Source organism: Ursus americanus, chromosome 5 (genome assembly GCF_024610735.1).
Source record: "Ursus americanus isolate L20-20 chromosome 5, mUrsAme1.1.p, whole genome shotgun sequence".
NCBI lineage: Eukaryota > Metazoa > Chordata > Mammalia > Carnivora > Ursidae > Ursus > Ursus americanus.
In genome coordinates this window covers 18448083-18469899 of record NC_142131.1, presented here as the reverse complement: position 1 = coordinate 18469899, position 21817 = coordinate 18448083, and the positions used below count along the sequence as shown (strand labels likewise).

Sequence of the window (21817 nt, the reverse complement as noted above, 5' to 3'; positions counted from 1 at the left end):
CACTGAGTTCTCGCTCCTCTCCTATGAGGGAGATGCTATTGTTCTCTCCATTTTATTTGTTAGGAAACCGAAATAAGGAGCAGCTCAGTATTGGCCCAAGTCTCAGAGTCAATAAAAGGTATACCCAGGATTGGCTCAAATAGTCTGATTCCAGAGCCTTATTTTTGGGCTTTCCAGAGCCCCCAAAAAAGTACATAGGCAGTATTACCCTAATCCAATAAGAGGCTTCTACCAACTCTCTTCTTTCTCCCACACTTAGACCTTCAATAGCAACATCATTTATTGTCTTTTGAGAAAAAGACTTCTTTACATAAATCATAAAGGAGATCACTTTATATCTACCTGGTGTCAAGTTTAGGGCTTTCCGACTCGGGACTTTTCAGTGTTGCTTCTACAACGTGTAATCTAACCCTTCAGATAGCAAAGCTTCAAGGAAAGTGAAATGTGTCATCTCCCCATCAAAACTGGGGATTTCCCGTAGAGTGGATGGAATTTTGGCCTCCATATCCCTTATTCCAGTTTTACTTTCCTTTTCTGAAGTTAATCCCTGAACTCTGTATCATTTTCCCCAGGTATCGTGGCCCATATTTCTTACCCTTTTAAACATTTATTAGGTATCCCTCACATGTTGGTAGTGCATTATGGGATTTTATAATAATTATTGTTACATTTTCTTTTTTTTTTTTTTGCTCTAAGATCCTTCGGGAAATGAGTTATACCCTTTATACTTCTTCTGTTTCCAGCTGCAACTGTCACATTGCAGGATATATAAAAACACTCAACAAATACTAATTAATAGTAATGTCAGAGACAGCTCTAGCAATCACCTGGTATGAACATATTAAGGGTTAGATATCTAAAGCACTCTTTGATGTGCTAACCCATTACTTTGAAGGTCAACATCCATAAATATTTGTTCAGTAAAAAATTCAGGATATCACAATTGAAATGGGATCTGCAAGAGAGCTGCATGTGGAAGATAAGACATAACTCTGTTATGTACAACCCGAGATAATGACCTTAAAATGCTTAGCATATCACCTCAACTAGTCACATTTCCCTTGTTTTCTCAATAGTTAAAAGTTACTCCTGTTGTTTTCAGGATTTTAAGATTAAAATTTTACTAATAGCACAAGGAAGCATATAGTCTATTTTAGGCAGTATGACTGAATTCCCTTAACAGTGTCTTAATGATCTGACGTCAGTATTTAGGAACATCACTTGTTGCAGTGTGCTATAAATGTTGATGTGACTATAGGTAATACAAGGTATAGGTAGGATTGAGCACTCACTTCTGCAGGGAATGCTCTAGAAACTTTCTCTTGGAGAATTTGTGACTTTCACATAAAAGTCAGAGAAATCTGTGGACCTAATCTCCAGGACAATGTAATGTGGCTACTGATTAGTAAAATGTGGTCGACTAAAAGTTGGATTATTGGGTAGCCTGGGTGGCTCAGTCGGTTGGGCATCCGACTCTTGATTTGGGCTCAGGTCATGATCTCAGGGTCTGCACTCAACGGGGAGTCTGCCTGTCTCTCTCCCTCTGTTCCCCCTGACTCAATACTCTTGCACCCGCACACACTCTCTCCCCCTCTCTCTCTTTCTCTAAAATAAATAAATAAAATCTTCTTTAAAAATAAAGTAAAAGTTGGATTAGCCTTCTACCAAGTGATTTTTGCCTTTGGAGAAACCATCACCATTGCTGTGAGAATTTGTTAACCCTTAAAATATCTGTATCGTCTCTGGAGTAGCTACAGTGACACTCTTGCCAGCATAGACCTGCATTTCTACCTTTCTCATATTTTTCATGGGCTCTGATGAAACATATACAAGTGTTCTGTAAGAGTGTTTGGGGAAGGAACATATGAAAGCCTACAAAGTCTTCATCAGGAGAAGGAAGTAATATTTATGATAACATGACACACGGCCCCTAATCTCTTCTAAGCTATTACTGTTTCGAGTTTATTGAAATCTCAGATTTAAAGTGCAAAAAAAAAAAAAAATGAAAACTACATTTACAATATTAACCTAAGATGGAAAGTACTGCCTTCTGCCTGTGATGAGAGATTAGCCTAACCTGAAGCTGCTTTCCTGCTAAAGCTTACGCTCTAAAGATCTCTGTCCAGGGGTGCAAGCATGAAGTAAAATGGAGGTTGGGGGGGCACAAAAACACAAATATTTTTTGGACATTAATCTTGTATTCCCATGGTCACCTCTATAGATCTATTTTTTATAAATGTAGAAAACCTTATAATTTTACTATCTTCAGATACAAGAAGGTGATATGATTAGTCAGAAAAAAACTTTTTAACCATCCATTCAGATGCTTGGTGAGTAATAGGTAAGGGCAGGACACCTTTGAATGCACTAGGACAATGACATTTTCCAGTACCAAACGATTTTGTTTTATGAGAACAGAGCATTAGTACATGCAAAAAATAACAAGTCAGCCTGACCTTATTCTGATTAAATTCTGAAAGGGCTTGATTCACTGGAACTACACTGGCCAGTAGGCTGATTTCAGCAGTATCACCACGTTGTTCAGGGAACAGACTGCTCGGACTTGAGTTTCTCGGAAAAAGAAAAGAGAAAAAGACAAGGTCATTTGCGGAATCATGATTTTCAGAATGTTTTTCATCAACCATCTCTAACCTTTGTTAATACTTTGAGTCCACTATTCACCTTTGGAATTTATGTGTAAATATATTTTACCTTTTTAATGAGCTAGGGATGTGGGCAGCTTTCTCTTTCAGCAAGAGCTAATTATATACAATAAGGTTGTTTTTGGTGTATATATCTGACTAGAAATTTTAGACAGTTTAATACTTGATGAATTTAAATATCTGCTCTCTTTGAAGTGTATGAAACAGTATTGCCCCAAGATGTGCATGTTGTTCTTTGCTCAATCTTTTCAGGTAATATAAGCAGAGAGATACATTTTAAGCACTAAAAGGTGAGACTGATTCTTATTCTTTGGTCCCTTGGTTCTTCAAAGAAGGTAGTCAATGTATCAAGTTAGAGAGCAACACTAACTGCGGTGTAGCACGAGCTCTAAAACTGGTAGACATGGCAGAGATCTCCTACTATAACTACAGGAGCAACAGTGCTTTGGGGCCCCCGTGGCTCAGTTGGTTAAGCATCAGCCTTCGGCTCAGGTCCCAGGGTCCAGGGATCAAGCCCCACATCGGGCTCTCTGATCAGTGGGCAGCCTGCTTCTCCTTCTTCCTCTGCCTGCTGCTCCCCCTGCTTGTGTCTCTTAGTCTCTCTCTCTCTCTCTCTGTCAAATAAATAAATTAAATCTTTTTTTTTAAAAAAAAAAAGAGCAACATTGCTTTAAACAATAGTGTGTATTCACCCCCTCTTTATCACTCACTCACTTGCTGGCTGTGTTTTGTTTGTGGCCATTAGTTGCACGTAAAAACCCACTAAAGTTACTTAAAGAGAGTGGAGTTATAGACAGTCTCAGACATTCTCATGGAATTTCAAAAGCTGGTAATGAGGTATAGTTGGGCCTCAGAGAATCTGGAATTAGAATGCCAAAAGCCAAGACCACGCTCTTCATCTTTCAGGGACCGCAGAGTCTCTCACTTCGGGCTATGAGTACCTGAATGGTCCTCCAACCCTTCCTTCTCTCCTTCCGTTGTCTGTTTCTTCTGTATATTCATTGTGTATTTACTGCAGTATGGATGTTTGCCTTGAATGTACATCGGCTCTAGTGCCCACCAGTAACTGGCAACTATCCATGTCAGATGCTTAAGAGCAGAAAGTTGATTGCCTCAGCCCCACTTTTAGAGCAGAAGCACCAAGTTATCAGTCAGGGGCAAGCCAGAAGAACGGCTGTCTTTGGGTCAGGTACCCAATTCAAAGGTAGTCATCTGTGGCAAGGGTGTGGGGGTAGGGGTACATGGCGCATGGGATCACCTTTTCTGGAAACCTGAAGTAGTGTGGGCAGTCTCAGAGCATGTCTGTTGTACTCACAGAAACTTATTCCTTCGTGGGTTTTTCAGATGCAGCATGACTAAATGTTTACCTCCCATCCAAACTCACCACAGCCGCAGCACTCCCCTTCTTCTTTCACTCTACCAGTCTGCAGACCTGCTGCATCCATTTTCACGTGACTAGCTAACTCTCTCCTGTCCTATGATCAGAAAGCTCAGGTTGCTAATCCCAGGCCTCTTTTTTGCTTCCTGCCACTTTTCTTTTTGTCTGGTTCTTCAGGCTACTGTGACCACCGTGTGCTATGAAATCTCTGGGTCTGAGTCTCCTGGGGATTACATAGTCCCTTGGCTTCACTGCCAAAGAGGTGTAAAGATTAATTTGTTTATTACGTTAAGCTACTTTATGTCCCACGAGCTCACTAGAGGAGTCCTTCTCAAACTTTCAATGTGCACATGAAACACCTGGGGATCTGGTTAAAATGCAGTTTCAGGAGCTCTGTCATGGGAGTTGAGATTCTGCATTTTTAACAAGCTCCTGGGTCGTGCTGCTGCCGATGCTGATAAAAGAGCGATACTTTGAGTAGAAGACTAGATTCTGAAGTGCTGTGCACTTTTAAATGTAATCTTCTGAATGGGAAGCACCATCCCCAGGCGTCTTTATATGCTCTTCCACATCCGACACTGTACCTAGTATGTGATAGATATTCAGACGTTACTTGGGTTATTATTGAACTAGGCGCACATGAAGTGCAGGATTTTCTGTGCCTTTTCTTTTTTTTTGAGTGATTTTTAAAAAGTGCTAAAAATCAGTTACATCAGTAAACATTTCTTAAGGGTCTGATTATGCAATAAACATTTCTTAAGGAGGAAAATAAAGAAAATATTACAGTTCCTTCCTCAAGGAGGACACTGGCATGTTTACCACTAACTAATATGTCTTTACTGGAATTGTGGAAACAAATTTAGAATTGTAGGGATAGCAGTGAGGATAAGTGAGTCTGTTTATGCTGCTAGCAGTTTGACTTTCTGTTATTGAGATGTCATTTTTCCATATACACAATGAGGCTAGTGACATTGTTGGGATGTTTATGTGTGATAATGCATATAATAAATGCCTGACACATGATAAATGATCACTGCCAGTATTATCAGTAGTTGTGGTAGAATTGGGACTAGTAGCACTAATATTGAAGATAGTTTTCATCATCCAGCTAATTCACTCAAGGAAAATACTTTGTTCCTCCCCTTCCTTTCTAAGTCCATACATTACCCTAATGTGCAGTTTTACTTTGTAGGGCTTATCTGCAATTTAATCTTAATATTGTTTTTGTTTAAAGTTTAAACTTCAAGGAACATGCAATTTAAGCATTCAGTCAAGGGGCACCTGGGTGGCTCAGTCAGTTAAGCATTGGACTCTTGATCTCAGCTCAGGTCTTGATCTCAGGGTTGTGAGTTCAAACCCTGCATTGGGTTCCACACTGGGCTTATAAATAAATGAATGAATGAGTAAATGAATTAATTAATTCAGTTGATTTCCCTTGATATGAAAACTGCTCTATGCACTACAATACAAGGACAGAAAGAAAAGTAAACATATTTTCCTACATTGCAGCTAGTTAAATCCAAACTTATTTTTCTCTTCTCTCTGATATCATCATGAATTTATTCAGCAGGAAAAATTAATGTGCTTGAAGTGTTTCTCTAAACCTCTGTAATCATGTTGGATGAGACAGGAAACACATACATTCCTATATGTGCACAATGGAAACAAATACATTCATATATATATATATATATATATATATATATACATATACATATATATACACACACACAAATTCACAGGTGAATAAGAAATATGTGTTAAATAATGATATCATCTTCAGAAAGAAAGTTAACTGGACATGCACAGAAAGGAATATTGAAATCACAAGTATTGGCTTAGGGGGCGCCTGGGTGGTGCAGTCGTTAAGCGTCTGCCTTCGGCTCAGGGCGTGATCCCAGAGTTCTGGGATCGAGCCCCATGTCGGGCTCCTCCGCTGGAAGCCTGCTTCTTCCTCTCCCACTCCCCCTGCTTGTGTTCCCTCTCTCACTGGCTGTCTCTCTCTCTGTCAAATAAATAAATATAATCTTAAAAAAAAAAAAGTATTGGCTTAGATTTTATTTATAAACGATAAGCATCTGCACAATGAATAACATCTGCATTCTTCAATTAGGGCCAATAAACATATATTGTACTTTTTTTAAGATTTATTTATTTGAGAGAGAGAGCGCGAGCAGGGGAAGGGGAAGAGGGGGAGGGAGAGAGAGAATCTCAAGCAGACTCTATGCCAAGCTTGGAGCCCGATACCGACACCGGCTCGTTCTCATGACCTGAGCAGAAGCCAAGAGTCGGGACACTTAACTGACTGCGCCACCCAGGCACCCCTGTACTTTCCACACAAAGTAGAAACCAATTTGCAATAAATGAACAGTTTTTTATTCATCATACATTAAGTAAATTTCTAGAATAAAACTGACAGACCATCTCCTTTATCCCCAGATAAAGTAGCATATCACGAGGAGTTTCCAGAAAGAAAAAGTTGGTTGAAACAACAAATGTAGTTATAGATGTAGGTGCCATCGTTCAAGAAATCTTAGGTAGACTTGCCTTGCGGGAGGTTGGCACATGGGCCTGGGAGTCATGACTGTTATCACTGTCTTACTGAAGAGAAGTAGTTACAAAGAAGACCTTGGAAACAAACATTTAGAGTTGACCCTTGAACAGCACGGTTTGAAATGTGCGGGTCCCCTTATACACGGCTTTTTTTTTTCTTAATAAATAACAGTACATGCTGTAAATGTGTTTTTCTTCCTTATGATTTTCTTAGTAATTTTTTTCCTCTAGCTTACTTTATTCTAACTGTAGAGTGTAGAATACATATCACATACAAAATATGTGTTAATCAACCATTTATGTTTATCAGTAAGGCTTCCAGTCACCAGCAGGCTTTCAGTAGTTAATTTTTGGGGGGAGCCAAAATTTATACATGGATTTAAAAAAAATTTTTTTTTTTTATTAAGTAGACTCCACGCCCAGACTCCATGCCCAACTCATGACCCTGACATCAAGAGTCACAGGCACTACTGACTGAGCCAGCCAGGTGCCCCAAGGCGTGGATTTTTGACTGGAACAGAGGGTCAGCGCCTCTAACCCCTGCCATTGTTCAAGGGTCACCTGTATTATTTTTTCATTAGCTAGTTCTTTTTTCATTACCTATGTAATCCAGAGGTTACTCTGGATTTCAAGTCCTCCAGTCTACCAGGGTCAGCGTGTTCTTTAAAATATAATTTAAATGGACTCAAATCACAGTCTCACATACAAGGAGTTCCCAGCATCCTGCCCAGTATTTTCAGCAGTTTTAAGTGGAGCTTATATCTCTCCTGGACGCCTCTGCTTCTGAGTTCCTTCTTATGCTGATTTCATACAGGAAAAAAGAAACTGAGATACCCCATGCCACCCACATATTTTTTTTATACCAAGTTAGGTAATGCAAGTGAAAACACTTCGGTAAATATAAAGTGCTACCTAGGCGAGGTAATAATCTTACGAAATTAGAAAGTGACATAAAGCATTGTGAATGCTCTAAGAGTAGACTGGAAGGGGGTACACAGAAGATAATGAAAGAGCATCTTCTTGTATCATCTGGCCAAAAATAGAGAAAAGGATGAAGTCCTGACAAGATTTTGAAATAAATTAGATTGTCTGTGGGTTATAATAAGAAAGGAAATTTACCCATGAAAGTTGAAAAGGAAACAGCAAAAGTTAGTCATGTGATTGCAAGAATCCAGAAGAGCATTCAACACCAAAAGAGAGAAGGGTCACCAGAATACTTTGAAGCTGGGTGAGCTGGTAATTTTAAGGAACACATTTTCCTCACCCTTTTTAAGCAAGCAAATCCACATGGCCTTTGTCTCATTTCTCTGGTGACTGCCAGAACTCTTCTTGAAGCGATAGCTGCCAGAGCGTTCGTCTCCTGCTTCCACAGCTCTTATGTGTGCAGAGCAAACAGTCTCCTCGGTTCTTACATTACATTCAGTTTTTCCAAGAATTTGTTCCCAACCTTTTTTTCAGAAATGATTTCTAACGTGATATTCACAGTTTCCTAACTCCACGCATCACATTCATATGATCTAATCCTCAAACTACCTGGGTATACTATATATCTTATTCAATTGGACTGAAAGAAATTCTGGTTGGCAAGGCTTTGTTTTTGTTGTTGTTGTTGTCGTCGTAGTTGTTGTTCTTTGTTTTTTCTTTTAAGGGTGGAATATACTTCATTTATCTTGGGCACTTTTAAACCTATGTCAGAAGTTTTATTATATGCCAGTAGAAATCCCATTCAGACTATATTGGTCAGAAAATTCTAGTAATACCTTTTAGCTTTAAAGGAAAAGTTAAATGAGGAGAATTTAAAAGAAGGTGTTCCTGTATGAAATATAATTTGAGGATGTGGAATGACATAGCCTGCTCCACCTACTTTCCATGGCGGTGTCATGGGAGTGTGGGGGCCTTGACTGCTATCTGCACTGGTGGGTTACCCTTTTAGCCCTGTCTCATTTGCAGCTGTCTCATTTGATAGTGTTGCAGGAGAGTTGTCCGGCTCCCTAGTCCCTAAGAGAGGTAGTACGGTCATCCCTAAGGCAGATCATTTTTGGTTGGCGGAAGACTGGCACGGAGTCACTGCTACACAGAAGTGGGTGCAGGCAGGGCCATGCGGGACAGCAGTGCTGAGGTGCCCAAGAAGGCAGGAAGTGCATGCCACCAGGAGCAGGCACGCTGTGGTGCCAAAGCCCTCCTCATCAAGGTGGAGGACGAACTTCGGGCGCTCTCAACAGCCCAGTGCTTGTGAGAGGCCATGACTTGTGCCGCTCTGAAGAAATGGGAGAAAGTGGGTCACTTCAGAATGAGATAATTTTCCTTACCTTCTCTGAAAGAATGGGCCAGCATGACCAAGTCATCATACAAGCAGGGAGAGTTGCAAAGGAGATTTTTAAGAGCTGTGACACTTAGAGGAGTCTCTTCTCTTCCCAAGAGCCACTGGTCACTTTTAACTTCCTAGGGGTTCACTTTGCCTCTTTTATTTTTTTTTAACCAGGATAGCGTGCCATTTGTTGGGGTTCTACTTTCAAAGGTTGTCTTCTAAAGTAAAAAAGTTTTTCGGAAAGCATTTCAAATGGAGACATGAGAGCCAAATGTGGTCAGCCCCTGGGAAATGTAGGTGTTGAAGGGTCAAACCTATGCCATAGCACTTGGTATGAAATGTTTACTACTCCCTGAGCAGGTAACAGTAGATTCAGTAACCCCATTTTACAGGCTGAAGTTGAATTGTCATGACATTTTTCAAGGTAGAAATAAAGTACTGAAGCCTGTATGAGTTTCTTTGTCAGTATCCGTGTTGGTCTAAGCACCTTTCGGCCAGTCTCTGGCAGTGAATCCATAATTCAGATGAAAACAATTGTTTAAAGCCAGTGTGCAGAAAATAGGTAAGCAACGTGACTACTATTTTTAGTGCAGAAATATATTCAAGATCAAAGCCATTAACGTTTGCCCGTTTTATTTAATCCTATGCCTTTTACCTACAAGATACAGGTCTTCTGACACACAGATGAGTGTGCAGGGAATGATTCAGGCTTTGTGCTGTCCAAATTAAATTCTAAAAGCCAGGATGTTCATCATTCTGACATCTCTTTGCAGATGCAGAATGTGTATTGAAATATCTCTTGAAATGTGTCTTGTTTACTTGAGGAATACATTTGCCAGATCATGTTCATTAGAAATAATACCTGAATAAGGGTCTTTAATAATGTATCTCTTTTTAAATCTGAAATTGAGGCACTGTTTTCCCAGTTGCTGGAATGTCTGTTTCTCCTGATTACCTATATTTTGGATTTTGAGGTTTCCTTCTAAATAGTTTATACTTTTTCCTTAAGTTTTCTTTAGAATCCATTATTTTTGGCTCTGTTATAATCTAGGTTTATAGATAATAAAAATGGAAAAGTTAGGAAAAGATATTTGAAAGGAGTCACTCCCTACTCTTAAGATTTCTTGTAATTAAAAGTACTAGAGTATTATAAGTTGTAGGAGGTGTGTTCTTTATAATACCTCAGAAGCACAGTTTTAGATACTCAAAGCCTATTTAACAGTCCTCCATTTTGACATTTTTTAGACATTTTTGACATTTCTTATGTAAAGAACAAGAGGATTTTATGGCCAATGAGTAAAAATTTCCAGGAACATTCCTGAAACCATTTTCCATGGAATTTCAGTGTTACCAAAACAAATAATGTGAGTTTACCTTGGACCTCATTGATCTAAATAAATTCCAGTAATCATACAGTTGTGTAGTAGAACTTCCAAGTGGGAAGTTACCATCATTCCCAAGAGAATTAATGGTTCTTGGGAAAATGTATGACGTAGGGGTGCCTGGGTGGCTCAGTCGGTTGAGCATCTGCCTTCAGCTTGGGTCATGATCCCAGAGTCCTGGGACGGAGCCCTCCCCACCCCCCCCCGGGGTGGGGGGAGTCTGGCTCTCTGCTCAGCGGGGAGTCTGCTTCTTCCTCTCCCTCTGCCCCTTCGCCCTGGTCCTTCTCTCTCTCTCTCAAATAGATAAAATCTTTTTTAAAAAGAAGAAAAAAATGTATAACTTAGAAATGACAAAACTGTCTTTCACTCAAAAAACAAGATTGTGGAAATAACAGAATGAGCCTAGGAATCCTCAATTTGCCTTTTATGGAGTGCTCACTGAGACCTTGGTCTATTAGGCCAATAAGATAGAGCTAGAAAAGTGAACGTGCACTTCTCAAATTTATTTTGCCATAACCTCTGTTAAAGTGTTCTGAGCACCTCAGGGGTGTGTGTGCTCCATGGAACCGACTTTGTGAAGCAGTGGGTTAGATTTAATCGTGTAGCCTTTACTCAAACAAAGCTCCAATCTGGCAAACCAAAACTTTGCTTTTGCCAACATTTCGATACAAAGAGCTAGTATAAAGTGATGACGTAACACATTCCAAATGTAGGAACGTTTATAGTGAAGTTGTCTGAGCTATCTCGTCCCCTCTTTTCTCTTACAGGTGTTTCATCCCAAACATCTATGCGGCTCTGTTCACTGCGGCCCTTGTTCCTTTAATGTGCCTTGTGGTGGTGTTCGTGGTGTTTATGCACGCCTACCAGGTGAAGCCGCAGTGGAGAGCATATGACGATGTCTTCAGAGGAAGAACAAATGCTGCAGGTTTGGAAGCAACCCTATTTGCACTTTGGAGATGGGAAAATGTCACTGAATAATTTTTACCAAAAAAGAAAGGGAGAGAGGGAGGGAGGGAGTGAAGAAGGAGGGAGGGAAGTTAGGCTCAGTTTCCAGCTCTGAAACCATACGTTAAGCTATGACTCCCTAGTTTCTCCCGCTTCTTGGCCCTTCCTGACGTGTCTCTTTCTTCAGGGCTCCGTAGGTTTTACTGCTGCTTCCAGTTTTGCCCATAAGATATTAATGTTCAGTTAAATGCCCCACAGCCTTGGGAGCTGCTTTCCCAAGCTTTCTTCAAGTCAAGCAGTAACCGCCTGTGTTCAGCCTGTGAAATCTATTCCTTTCTCTCAGCTTCTGAGACTTCATCACAGACATCCCTCCCTGACACTCGTGAGTGCCGCAGTTTGCATGTGGAGTTCTGATTGTGCTGACAGATGTTTAAAAACATATGTGATCGGACAGCTTCGTAACTGGCTACACATGTCTGGTTACTTAAGAGTGCAAGTCTTTCCAGCTCAAGTTGGCTTTCACTGCAGCTCATTTTTTCCCTTTGAATCATACTTAACGCAGGTTTTTATGATCTGATTCTTTTCTGTTGTTGTTGTTAGATTAGAGTCTCTTAGGACTTTTCTTAACTAGGAACAATAGCCACACACCTACATAGAGAAAATTCCCTCTAAAATGGTGTGAGTGACGGGGACATGAGAAAGAATCTTGTGAACTGGGGCTGGGGGATCCCTCTTGGGCCAATGAAGAAGTCTCCTCTTTTCTAAGTTTTTATAGATCGAAAACCAAATGTGTGAGAAGAATTCTCACATTTTAAGAGCTTTTTGAAGTTTAAGCAAGATACCATATATGAAGTCCCTTGAATAGTGTCTAATACATCAGCAGCAGCTGAGTAGATACTGTCACAGAATAAGGAAAGGAGACCGTCTAATGTATGAAGAGCCTTCTAGTTCCTGAAATGGATCAGGAACACGTGCAAAGATTTTCCTCACGATGTAAAGAGAAGGGACTTTTTGATATTAGTTTGTGGGGTAGTTTGTAGGATAGCTGTATCTAGCCAGCTCTTCTCTCTTCTTTCCCATTTAAGCATGCAATCATTGTGTGAGCAGAAATATTATTTAAGGTTATAATTAATCTTAAATTCCTCAGTAAAAGAAGCAATATTCATAATGTAGAAATCCTACTTTTTCATGGGACGTAGAATTTACTCAGAACCTGTGCTTTTATTCAACTTGGGATTCTTTTATTAAAATACGTATTCTTTTTTGAGCAGAAGGTTTGTTTCTTTCCCCAAATGATAAAATTTCTTCTGTTTTCCATATGATGTAAAAGTGCCAGTGTTTGCATGTTTGCAAAAGTGATAACATAAGGGCCTAACCTAATGAGTTCATTCTTCTTCATGGCTAAATCACCTTTTGGATATGCTCCATCATAGATATAGTAGATAATAATACTCCAATTATCTGAAAAACATAGCCCTCAAGCATTAAACATAATGCTAAAAGCTTCAGCACTTGTTTCTCAACTAGGGAAACCTCTTGCCATGAAATATTAATAGGAGCATTGTTCCATTGTAGCTTTTCAAATAAAAAAAATTATATTTTTAATTCCCCTATTCCCATGACAATTTGGTCTAATAGTCATTAATTCACACTTGGACTCTTACAGTATTTTCCTGAGTGGTCCCTAGTTCTAATCTTTTCCTTCTCCATCTCATTTTCTTAGATGTCTGTATTTCACAAATGTAAAGTGGATTCCGTCAACTCCAGCATTACAGTCATTCAGGTTCTCTCTCATGGCCTGAGAAAAGTCCAGTCTCTTTGGCCTACAATACAGGAGTCCCTACAGTCCACCCACCCCTGGGCTATCTTTTCATCCCCAAGTCAGTTCCTGTTTATCCTCCATTCTGACCATGCCACGTATTTACTCTTTCCTAAAATTACCTGATCCTGTCATCTTTGCTCATGTAAGGAGACCTCTACTTTGAACTCTTCATCATTAGTTGATAAAACCCATGTGTTTCGTAAGTAATGTGGGGAAATGTGGATGAGAGAGAGGTGGAAGGAGTTTATTACCCTCCCATAATCCTCATTCACTCTCCGCAGCTGTCCAAAATAAACCCATAATCTAAGTAAAAACGGTTTGCTGGATAAGCACAAGTTAATTCCCCTAGAGCCCTTTCCAACAAGGTACTACTCAGTCCTTTATAGAAGTTCTAGAAATTCCCAACATGCTACCTCTTCCCTGAAGCCTTTGCAATTGCCTCTTCACAGAACCACACCAAGTAAGGATTGCTCATTTCCTCATCTATGGCTTTGAGGCACTTTGTCCCTACAGCCATTACAGCACTTATCTTAGAATGAAACGGTGACTTCTTTCAGTGTGTGTGTGTGTGTGTGTGTGTGTGTGTGTGTGGTTGATTTCATTAATAAATTAGGAATTTTTGGAGGGCAAGGACCATTTATTATTGATCTCTGTATCACCATGGCCTTGTAGAGTGCTCAGTGGATAGCAGGAGCATAGTTGATATTTGTTAATATTAATTATTGTTAATAGTTAATATAATAAATCAATAAGTTCATAATCATAAATGCACCATAAAATCTTATAGGTTTGGATCCTTAAGCTAAATATAGCATTAAAAAGAAGAGGAATCTGTTATATCATCAAAAGCAAAAATTAGAGGATTTATCTCATTGATCTGTTTGTTGGGTATCACTTTGAACGTTATTATCATTGGGGCTATAATTTTTTTCTTGACTTCTGTGTGATTCCCAAAAATATGTGTTCAGCTCTGACTGCTGGCCTAATCTTTTATATTTTATTTGCAACCTACTGTAACACAACCCCATTTGAATATGCTCCACTTATTTCAAATTTAAGATTTCTAGAAGAAAAAAAAAAATCTCTACCAAGGAGCATTTGATACTCTTTTTGAATCTTTTTGCTAACATTCCATTGCATTAAAAAGTGTCTAGTCAGATGGCACTGTAAATTCATATATGGCCCTCTGCCCTGCTCCATAGGAGTTAAAGACAGGATATAACAAGAGAAAATATTTTTTAAAGTAAATATCTCTGTGGCTCAGAAACAGAGCAGGAACACAAAGTAATGAACTGGACCAAAAGCATGGATCCAGTGTTTTCTGGGTCCACAAGCCAGTGGATGCAGGAGTAGCTCAGCTGCTGTGGGAGTGAATCAGGACCTAATTTTCCCCAAGGCAGGTAGACTGGGGCAATAGCACCTGCATGAAAAAAGCCTGAAAAAGCCCTGCCACAGTAGCCTGTGCTTTGGCTTATAGGAATTTGGAAGTCCAAGGAGAAGGGAGACGAAGCATCTCATCAAGTGCCTGGGCCCAGTTCTCTAGAGTTTGCAGACTGAATAGCTAGCATATCACATGTCACCATGGGGACAGGAAGCCCAAGACATCAAACTACTTCTCTTGGAGCAGGAGAGCTGAGTGAAGATACCCATAAAACATAAAACAGAAAAAGGCAGGCAGACAGAGAGAACAACCAAAGCGACAAATGCTTTCTACTCAAGATTAGCTGCCATTTAAAAGTTTCCAACATTGGAGGAAAACCAACAGATAGCCCTTAAAATCAGCAATCAAAAAGATGAATTTAAGCCAAAAAAAATTTTGAATAGAGAATAAACTATGAATAACTTTGATAAGTATATTAGGATCCTTGAAAATATAGAGCAGGAATCCTCAGACTATGGGCCTCCTGGCCACTCACCTGTTTGCCCATTTCGTCTCTTTGGTAAAAGCTTCGTTGAGATATTATTCACATGCAGAGGTCCTCTGTTTAAATTGTGTAGGCCACAGTCTTTTTTTATATTTATATAATCGTGTGACTATCACCATAAGCTAATTGAGAACATTTTCATGACCTCAGAAAGAAAGCCCATCCCCATTAGCAGGCACTCCCCATCTTAGGCCCCAGGTAACCATTAATCAACTTTCTATCTCTCTCTATATGTCTGTTCTGGACATTTCCTATAATTGGATCATAGAATATGTGGTCTTTTTTTTTTTTTAAAGATTTTATTTATTTATTTGACAGAGAGAGAGACAGCCAGCGAGAGAGGGAACACAAGCAGGGGGAGTGGGAGAGGAAGAATCAGGCTCATAGCGGAGGAGCCTGATGTGGGGCTCGATCCCATAACGCCGGGATCACGCCCTGAGCCGAAGGCAGACGCTTAACCGCTGTGCCACCCAGGCGCCCCAGAATATGTGGTCTTTTGCGTCTGGCTTCCTTCCCTTAGCGTAATGTTTTCAAAGTTCGTGTGTATTATAGCAGGTACCAACACTTCATTGTTGGTGGTGTTTTAACTGACAAATAATATCCAACTGTACGCACACACTACATTTTGCTCATCTATTCATCAGTTGATGGACAGTTGGGTCATCTCCACCTTTTGGATATTATGAAAAATGCTGCTATGGACATTCGTATACAAGTTTTTGTGTTAACATAGGTTTTCCTTTCTTTTGGGTATATACCTAGCAGTGGAATGGCCGGGTCATATGGCAGCTTTGTGTTTAATATTTTGAGGCACTGCCACACTGTTTTCCCAAGTGACTGCAGTGACCTGTTTTTGTAAGTAAATTTTTCTTGGAACTGAGCCACACCCGTTTGTTTACATATATTCTGTGGTTGCTCTCATAATGCCAGAGTTAAGTCTATGTTGTTGCAACTGGGACCATGTGGCCTGCAAAACCTAACATATTTAATATCTGGCCATTTACTCAGAAAAGGTTTAACAGCTGACCCCGATATAAAGAAATATTTATCCACTAAAAAAATTGAAACATAAAAAACAAAAATAGGTGTAAACAATATAAAAACAGGCAAATAGGAAAATGAAATAATTTCAGAAATCTTGGCACTGAAAAATATACTCTTTGAAATTTTGAAATATCTTAATATTTGAGATAAACCCTAGGTGAGAAGCAGAGACAAGGAATGAATTAGAATCTAACACTAGGATTGAGGAATTCACCAAGGTAACATACAAAAAGAGAAAATATGAAAACTACGCTAGGAGTTATGATAACAGATGACCAAAAGAAAAGAACGTAGGGAATGGAGAAAACGAAGATTCGAAGAGGTAATGGTTGAGAATTTTTCAGGATTGAAAAAAAAATAATACAATTACACATAAAATAAATATCTCTATTGTAAAAGGGGGGTAAAGAGGATGCTGAGGAGTCCAGTATATTAGCAAAGTGTAAAGTACATTTTGAAAGTTCCTATGTCTGTATTTTTGAAAAACTGGAGAATGAGCACCTTTTCTTGGCTTCTAATATTCTATATTGTTGTAAGTGGCACCAGCCCCACTCCGGAGTTCAGATGCCTCGATGCAACCTCTCCGCAGAACTCGGCCTCAAAGGCAACACGCAGACTGGGGCCCAGGCTCTTCTCCGCTTTCCTCTGAGAAACCTGCCCTTTTTCCACCCCATGCACTTAATACCTGAGAAGGAAGCGGTTCTAATTAGTCTCAAGCATATTCCACTTGGTTCTGCGGTTTCCAGGCGTACACAAAAGCAGCCTGTTTTTCCGAAGGCAGTTTAAATGGTTTGTAATTTAGTTATGTTTTGCCCTGCATTTTTGTAACTGGATGAGCGTTTTTAGATAGATAGTATCGTGAGAAATAGATTCTCAAGTAGTGAATCAAGAGCTGAAAGTAAATCTCCTTTTCTCATAAAAGCACAGTTTCCTAGTTTTACAAATGATGTGTAAATTTGGAGTATTTGGGGTCATATGTTGCTAAGGGTTTTTTTAAAATCATTTTAACAATGAGTTAGGTGCATTATGAGAAGGAAAGGTCAATTCCTAGTTTTCTTATAGCCAAGCTGGTTTTTGTGTTTAGGTAACTGGGATGATTGTGACTAATTACTTATCTTCGAGTTTTAGGTTTGGTAAAGGGATGTGATTAGTTAACTCCAGCATCAGACCTCTTTGAGTAACTAAAGAGCTTGCATCCATCATTTCGTTAGGCCTAGAATCTTCCATATTTCTATAGAACTGTTCTCCAAACAAATCACTCTTATGCAGATTAGATGTGTCTGACAAGAGGAGAAATTTTATATCAACACTGCTGTGTTTAGTTATGACTGCTAAGTACCAGTCTCTTTACCCTCTGTATTTTGAGTGACTTTTTTGGTCCTGCTAGCCTTTAATTTCAGAGTTCAGATACACTCGATGAAATCTAAGGAAAAGAGACAGAAAAGAAGCTGCCAGTAAATAAAATACACTCTCGTGCTGTAGTCTCCCAAAGATGGCCACTGTCAATCCCTTCCTTTTCTGAGTGTGGTCTGGGGCAGTGATTACAGCTTGGCATTCGTGGCCCTTTAGCTGCCAGACTGCTATGAACCACATTTTCGAAGGTCAGTGCTCCTAATGAGATTCACTGGCGGCCCCCTCCCTTCAGTGCGGTGAGTGTGCAGTGAGAATGAGTCAGGAAAAAGGTATGTTCCCTGAACTAGATTTCAATGTCTGAAACAGCATTTTAAACAAAGCCTATAATTTTAGGGTTTGGTTTTGATCTCTGGCAATGATAAGCTTGTCTCTCCTTTTGGGCTCATTAGAATTTACTGGTTCTTTCTGAATCATCATCCAATTCCTATGTGAGGAATGATTCATGGATCAGGGAAGGAAAATTAATTTGAATAAAAAGAGGAAATGGCTGATTATAAATCCTTTTCTTATAAAATCCCACACATATGTTTCAGTATGTTATATAAAAAGGTAATGGTGGCTTGATCCAGCTACCTGTGGATAGCATAAATCTGAGATGTGTCGAGTCTCTGGTACTATAATGACCACTTCTCTACTTGGGAGCATATTCTAGGATGAATGCTTCCATTTTTTCTGAGGCTCCATTTCCTCATATGTAGAGTGAACAGCAATAGTAAAATAAATAAAGATTGCATCAAAATTATGAAAATCATTGGAAAAACTTGTTATAATGAATATATAATGTAATCCCTTACACCCTAAATTTGAGTGACTTTTTACTCTCTGGACATTTTGAAAATTTAAAAAAGGGTTTCAGAAAACTTGGTGAAATCCAAAGGAAAGAGAAGAAAAGGAAAGAGCTCCTGACAAATGCAGTACACTCTGCGCTGTGTTCTCCAGAGATGGCCACCATCCGTTGTTCCTCGCCCTTTGCATGTGTGCTTCTCCTCAGAGAAAGCGGTGGAATCTTTTTTTCCCCTCCCTTGAAATCTGGACTGGCTTTGGACTTGCTCAGACTCGTATGACGTGATTGGAGTGAGGCCGTCCCATAATGGGCCTAGCCTTTAAGAGGACTGGCACTTTCAGCTTCCTTTCTCTTGGAAGTCAGCCACCAGAAGTCCAATTACCCTGAGACCACCATGGTGTTAGGAACCCCAAGCTAGTCGTGTGGAGTAGCCATGTGAATAGACATGCTTGGCAAGTTGTTTCAGGCATCCCAGCTCTGATTCCAGACATGTGAGTGAAGAAGCCTTCTTGTAGGTTCCAGCCTGAAAAACTGCCCAGCCCAGACTATAGGACTGTGAGAAATCATAAATTATCTTAAGCCACTAGGTTTTTTAGTGGTTTATTATGTAGCAATCAATAGCTGAGACATTCTCGTTCTAGAATCCTTATTATTCTCACATCAAAATTCTAAGAATGTCATTGTCACTTCAGATTTTATTGCTTGCAGAAACAGACGTGGTTTATAAATAAAAATGAAAAAAAATAGGATTTTTGTTTCCTAAAGCAAAGTCGACACTTCCACTAAAGTGAAGTAAAAGTAATCTTACCTAGTAACAGTATGTGCTTGAACAGGATCCAGAATGACCAATATAACAGGTTTCACATGTCCTTGGCAGTAAGCTACTTGTTTGCAGTCTACTCCCAATTCCATTGCTGAAAAGAAAATAAAAAAACAATGCCTAGGGACTTAAGGAAAACCCCAGAACTTCTCACTAAACAATGAACAGTCTCTTCCACTTGAGCTTGAAAAAGCTTTGTGAGCACAATTCAGTCCTCCCACATTTTGCCAGTGGTGGTAAAGAAAATCCAGAACACTTAAAGAAATTTTACAGATGCTCATCCTCAGCTTAGACTTATATCTAGGGCCTCTGTCTTCAGACATTCGAATTAGAAATCTTTGAACCGAAAGATGATGTGTAGTGCCTGAATGTTTGCTTTCTGCAGCATTTGATAATGCATCTTAAAAACTCTTAGAACAATAACATCAGGAGTCAGTTTCCTAAGCCTTAGGACATCCAAATAAAAGTAAAAAATAAAATAATAGAGTTGAAACAAAAATTTAAGCTTTCTCTCAACTCCTGCTTTACACATGTAACCAAAGAAGAAAAGGGACTGATCATTTATAGCAGAGCTGGGTTTTTCTACAACTCAAGTGTGCTGAGTAACTTTACCTCATTGAACCTCCTTTTACCTAGTCTTTGCTGGATACTGATGGACAAGGGTAGTTCTCTATTGAGGCTATTTCGGTATGAAACTGTTAAATTCAATTTACATTTTCCAGGTGGGCAGAGGGCAATGAGTATGGATAAGATACGGTTGGAAGAAAGAGTAGGGGGCTGACCTACACATAAGTAGCAGGTGTGAACTATGACCTGGCGGTCATAGTCATTATCCTCAACACCACTGACGATTAAGGCTCACCATACTCTAGCCACTGAGCTAAGCATTTTGTATATATTATCTCAGTTTTTACAAGAATCCTCTGAGGCAGGTATCATTATTCCTATAATCAGACAAGAAAATCATGGAAATGAGAGGCTTAGAAAAGTGTCCATGTTTTAAAGCTGTTAAATTGAGCAGCTGTGATTAGAGCCATAGGTGAGTCTCAAGCTCTCCAGAGCTGCCATTACTGCTAATACCAGTACTTCACCCCTTCCCATTTTGTTTTTGTTTTGTTTTTTCTAATTTTATTTATTTATTTGTCAGAGAGAGAGAAAGAGTGCAAGCGGGGGAGGGGGGCAAGCAGAGGGAGAAGCAGGATCCCCTCCAAGCAAGGAGCCTGATGCGGAACTCGATCCCAGGACCCTGGGATCATGACCTGAGCCGAAGGGAGACACTTAACTGACTGAGCCACCCAAGCATTCCCCCCTTCCCATTTTGTTATCAGAAATTTCATTGAGGGGCGCCTGGCTGGCTCAGTCAGGAGAGCATGCAACTCTATTTATTTATTTATTTATTTATTTATTTATTTATTTATTTATTTAAAAGATTTTATTTATTTGACAGAGACACAGCAAGAGAGGGAACACAAGCAGGGGGAGTGGGAGAGGGAGAGCAGGCTTCCTGCTGAGCAGGGAGCCCGATGTGGGTCTCCATCCCAGGACTCTGGGATCATGACCTCAGCCGAAGGCAGACGCTTAACAACTGAGCCACCCAGGCACCCCAGTAGAGCATGCAACTCTTGATCTCAGGGTTGTAAATTTAAGCCGCAAGCCTAGTGTAGGGACTACCTAAAAAGAAAATCTTTAAAAAAAAAGTTCCATTGCGGGGCACCTGGCTGGCTCAGTTGGTAGAGCATGTGACTCTTGATCTTGAGGTCGTGGGTTTCAGCCAGAAGTTGAGCCTAGAGATTACTTTTTAAAAAAGTTAAATTGAGAAAAATAATATGTAAACATTAAATTAAACCTAGAAAACACTAATTCCATAAAAGAAATTATTAGACTCCATTTCCCAGAAAGAATCTGAAGTGATCTGGTCTGGTAAATGATTCCTTCAATTTCTAATTTCCAAGAAAGACTGCTCCCTCTCTGTCTGGTACTAAAACATACCTAGTTGTCCTCACTATTCTCATGTAGTGCAGACATAATAATAAATAACTTTATAGAGCTGTTAGAAGGATTCAGTGTTAATTCATATAAAGTCTTTAGTACACTCTCTGAAACATACTAAGCACTCAGTATGTGTTGGTGTTTTTATTAGCATAACAACTTTTCAGTATGTAATTGATATGGAAAACAATCAGATATGTATCTCCTTCACCCTGTATGTTTCCTTTTATAAGCACAGTAATCCCATCACAAGGATTCCACCCTCATCACTTAATTACCCTGTAAGTCCTCATCTCCAAATACCATTATATTGAGGGTTAGGGCTTCGGCATGCGACTTTTGGAGGGACACAATTTAGTCCATAATGCCTGGGTTATATCCCCCTCCATCTTATACCTAGACAATTGGAACTCTCTTGAGACTGATACTCTCAAGTCTTGTCTGTCTCCATTCCACACTGAGCCATACAAAAAGTGAAACTGATCACATCATTAAAATCATTCAGTAGTAATCTCTAGACTATAGGATAAAAGGAAAATGCCGGGACTTAACCCACATAAACTCTCTAGGTACTGCAGCCATAATGAACTCATGTTGTTGCCTAAAAGCGTGGTGATTTCTGTAAATCTGGACTTAAACAACACAACTGAATTCACTCTCACTTGCTGAGGTCATCAGTTATGGTTGTCCGGGAGGAGAGGGAATGGAATTAAAATTAACTTCCATCTTGATACACATCTTGAATAGGTTTCAGTTGGATGTTAGTGGAAGATACGTTCAGTGTGGTATAC

General features: G+C 39.6%; 1 protein-coding gene across 3 annotated transcripts in view; it reads left to right on the top strand.

Moving 5' to 3' along the window:
* The window catches only part of ADGRV1 (adhesion G protein-coupled receptor V1), a 507877-nt gene that overhangs the window by 408478 nt on the left and 77582 nt on the right, over positions 1-21817 (top strand). For all 3 annotated transcript variants that reach the window (XM_045796286.2, XM_045796287.2, XM_045796288.2), the window contains exon 86: positions 11052-11209. In XM_045796286.2, the coding sequence (XP_045652242.2) occupies positions 11052-11209 (158 nt within the window). The remainder of the gene's footprint in view (positions 1-11051; positions 11210-21817) is intronic.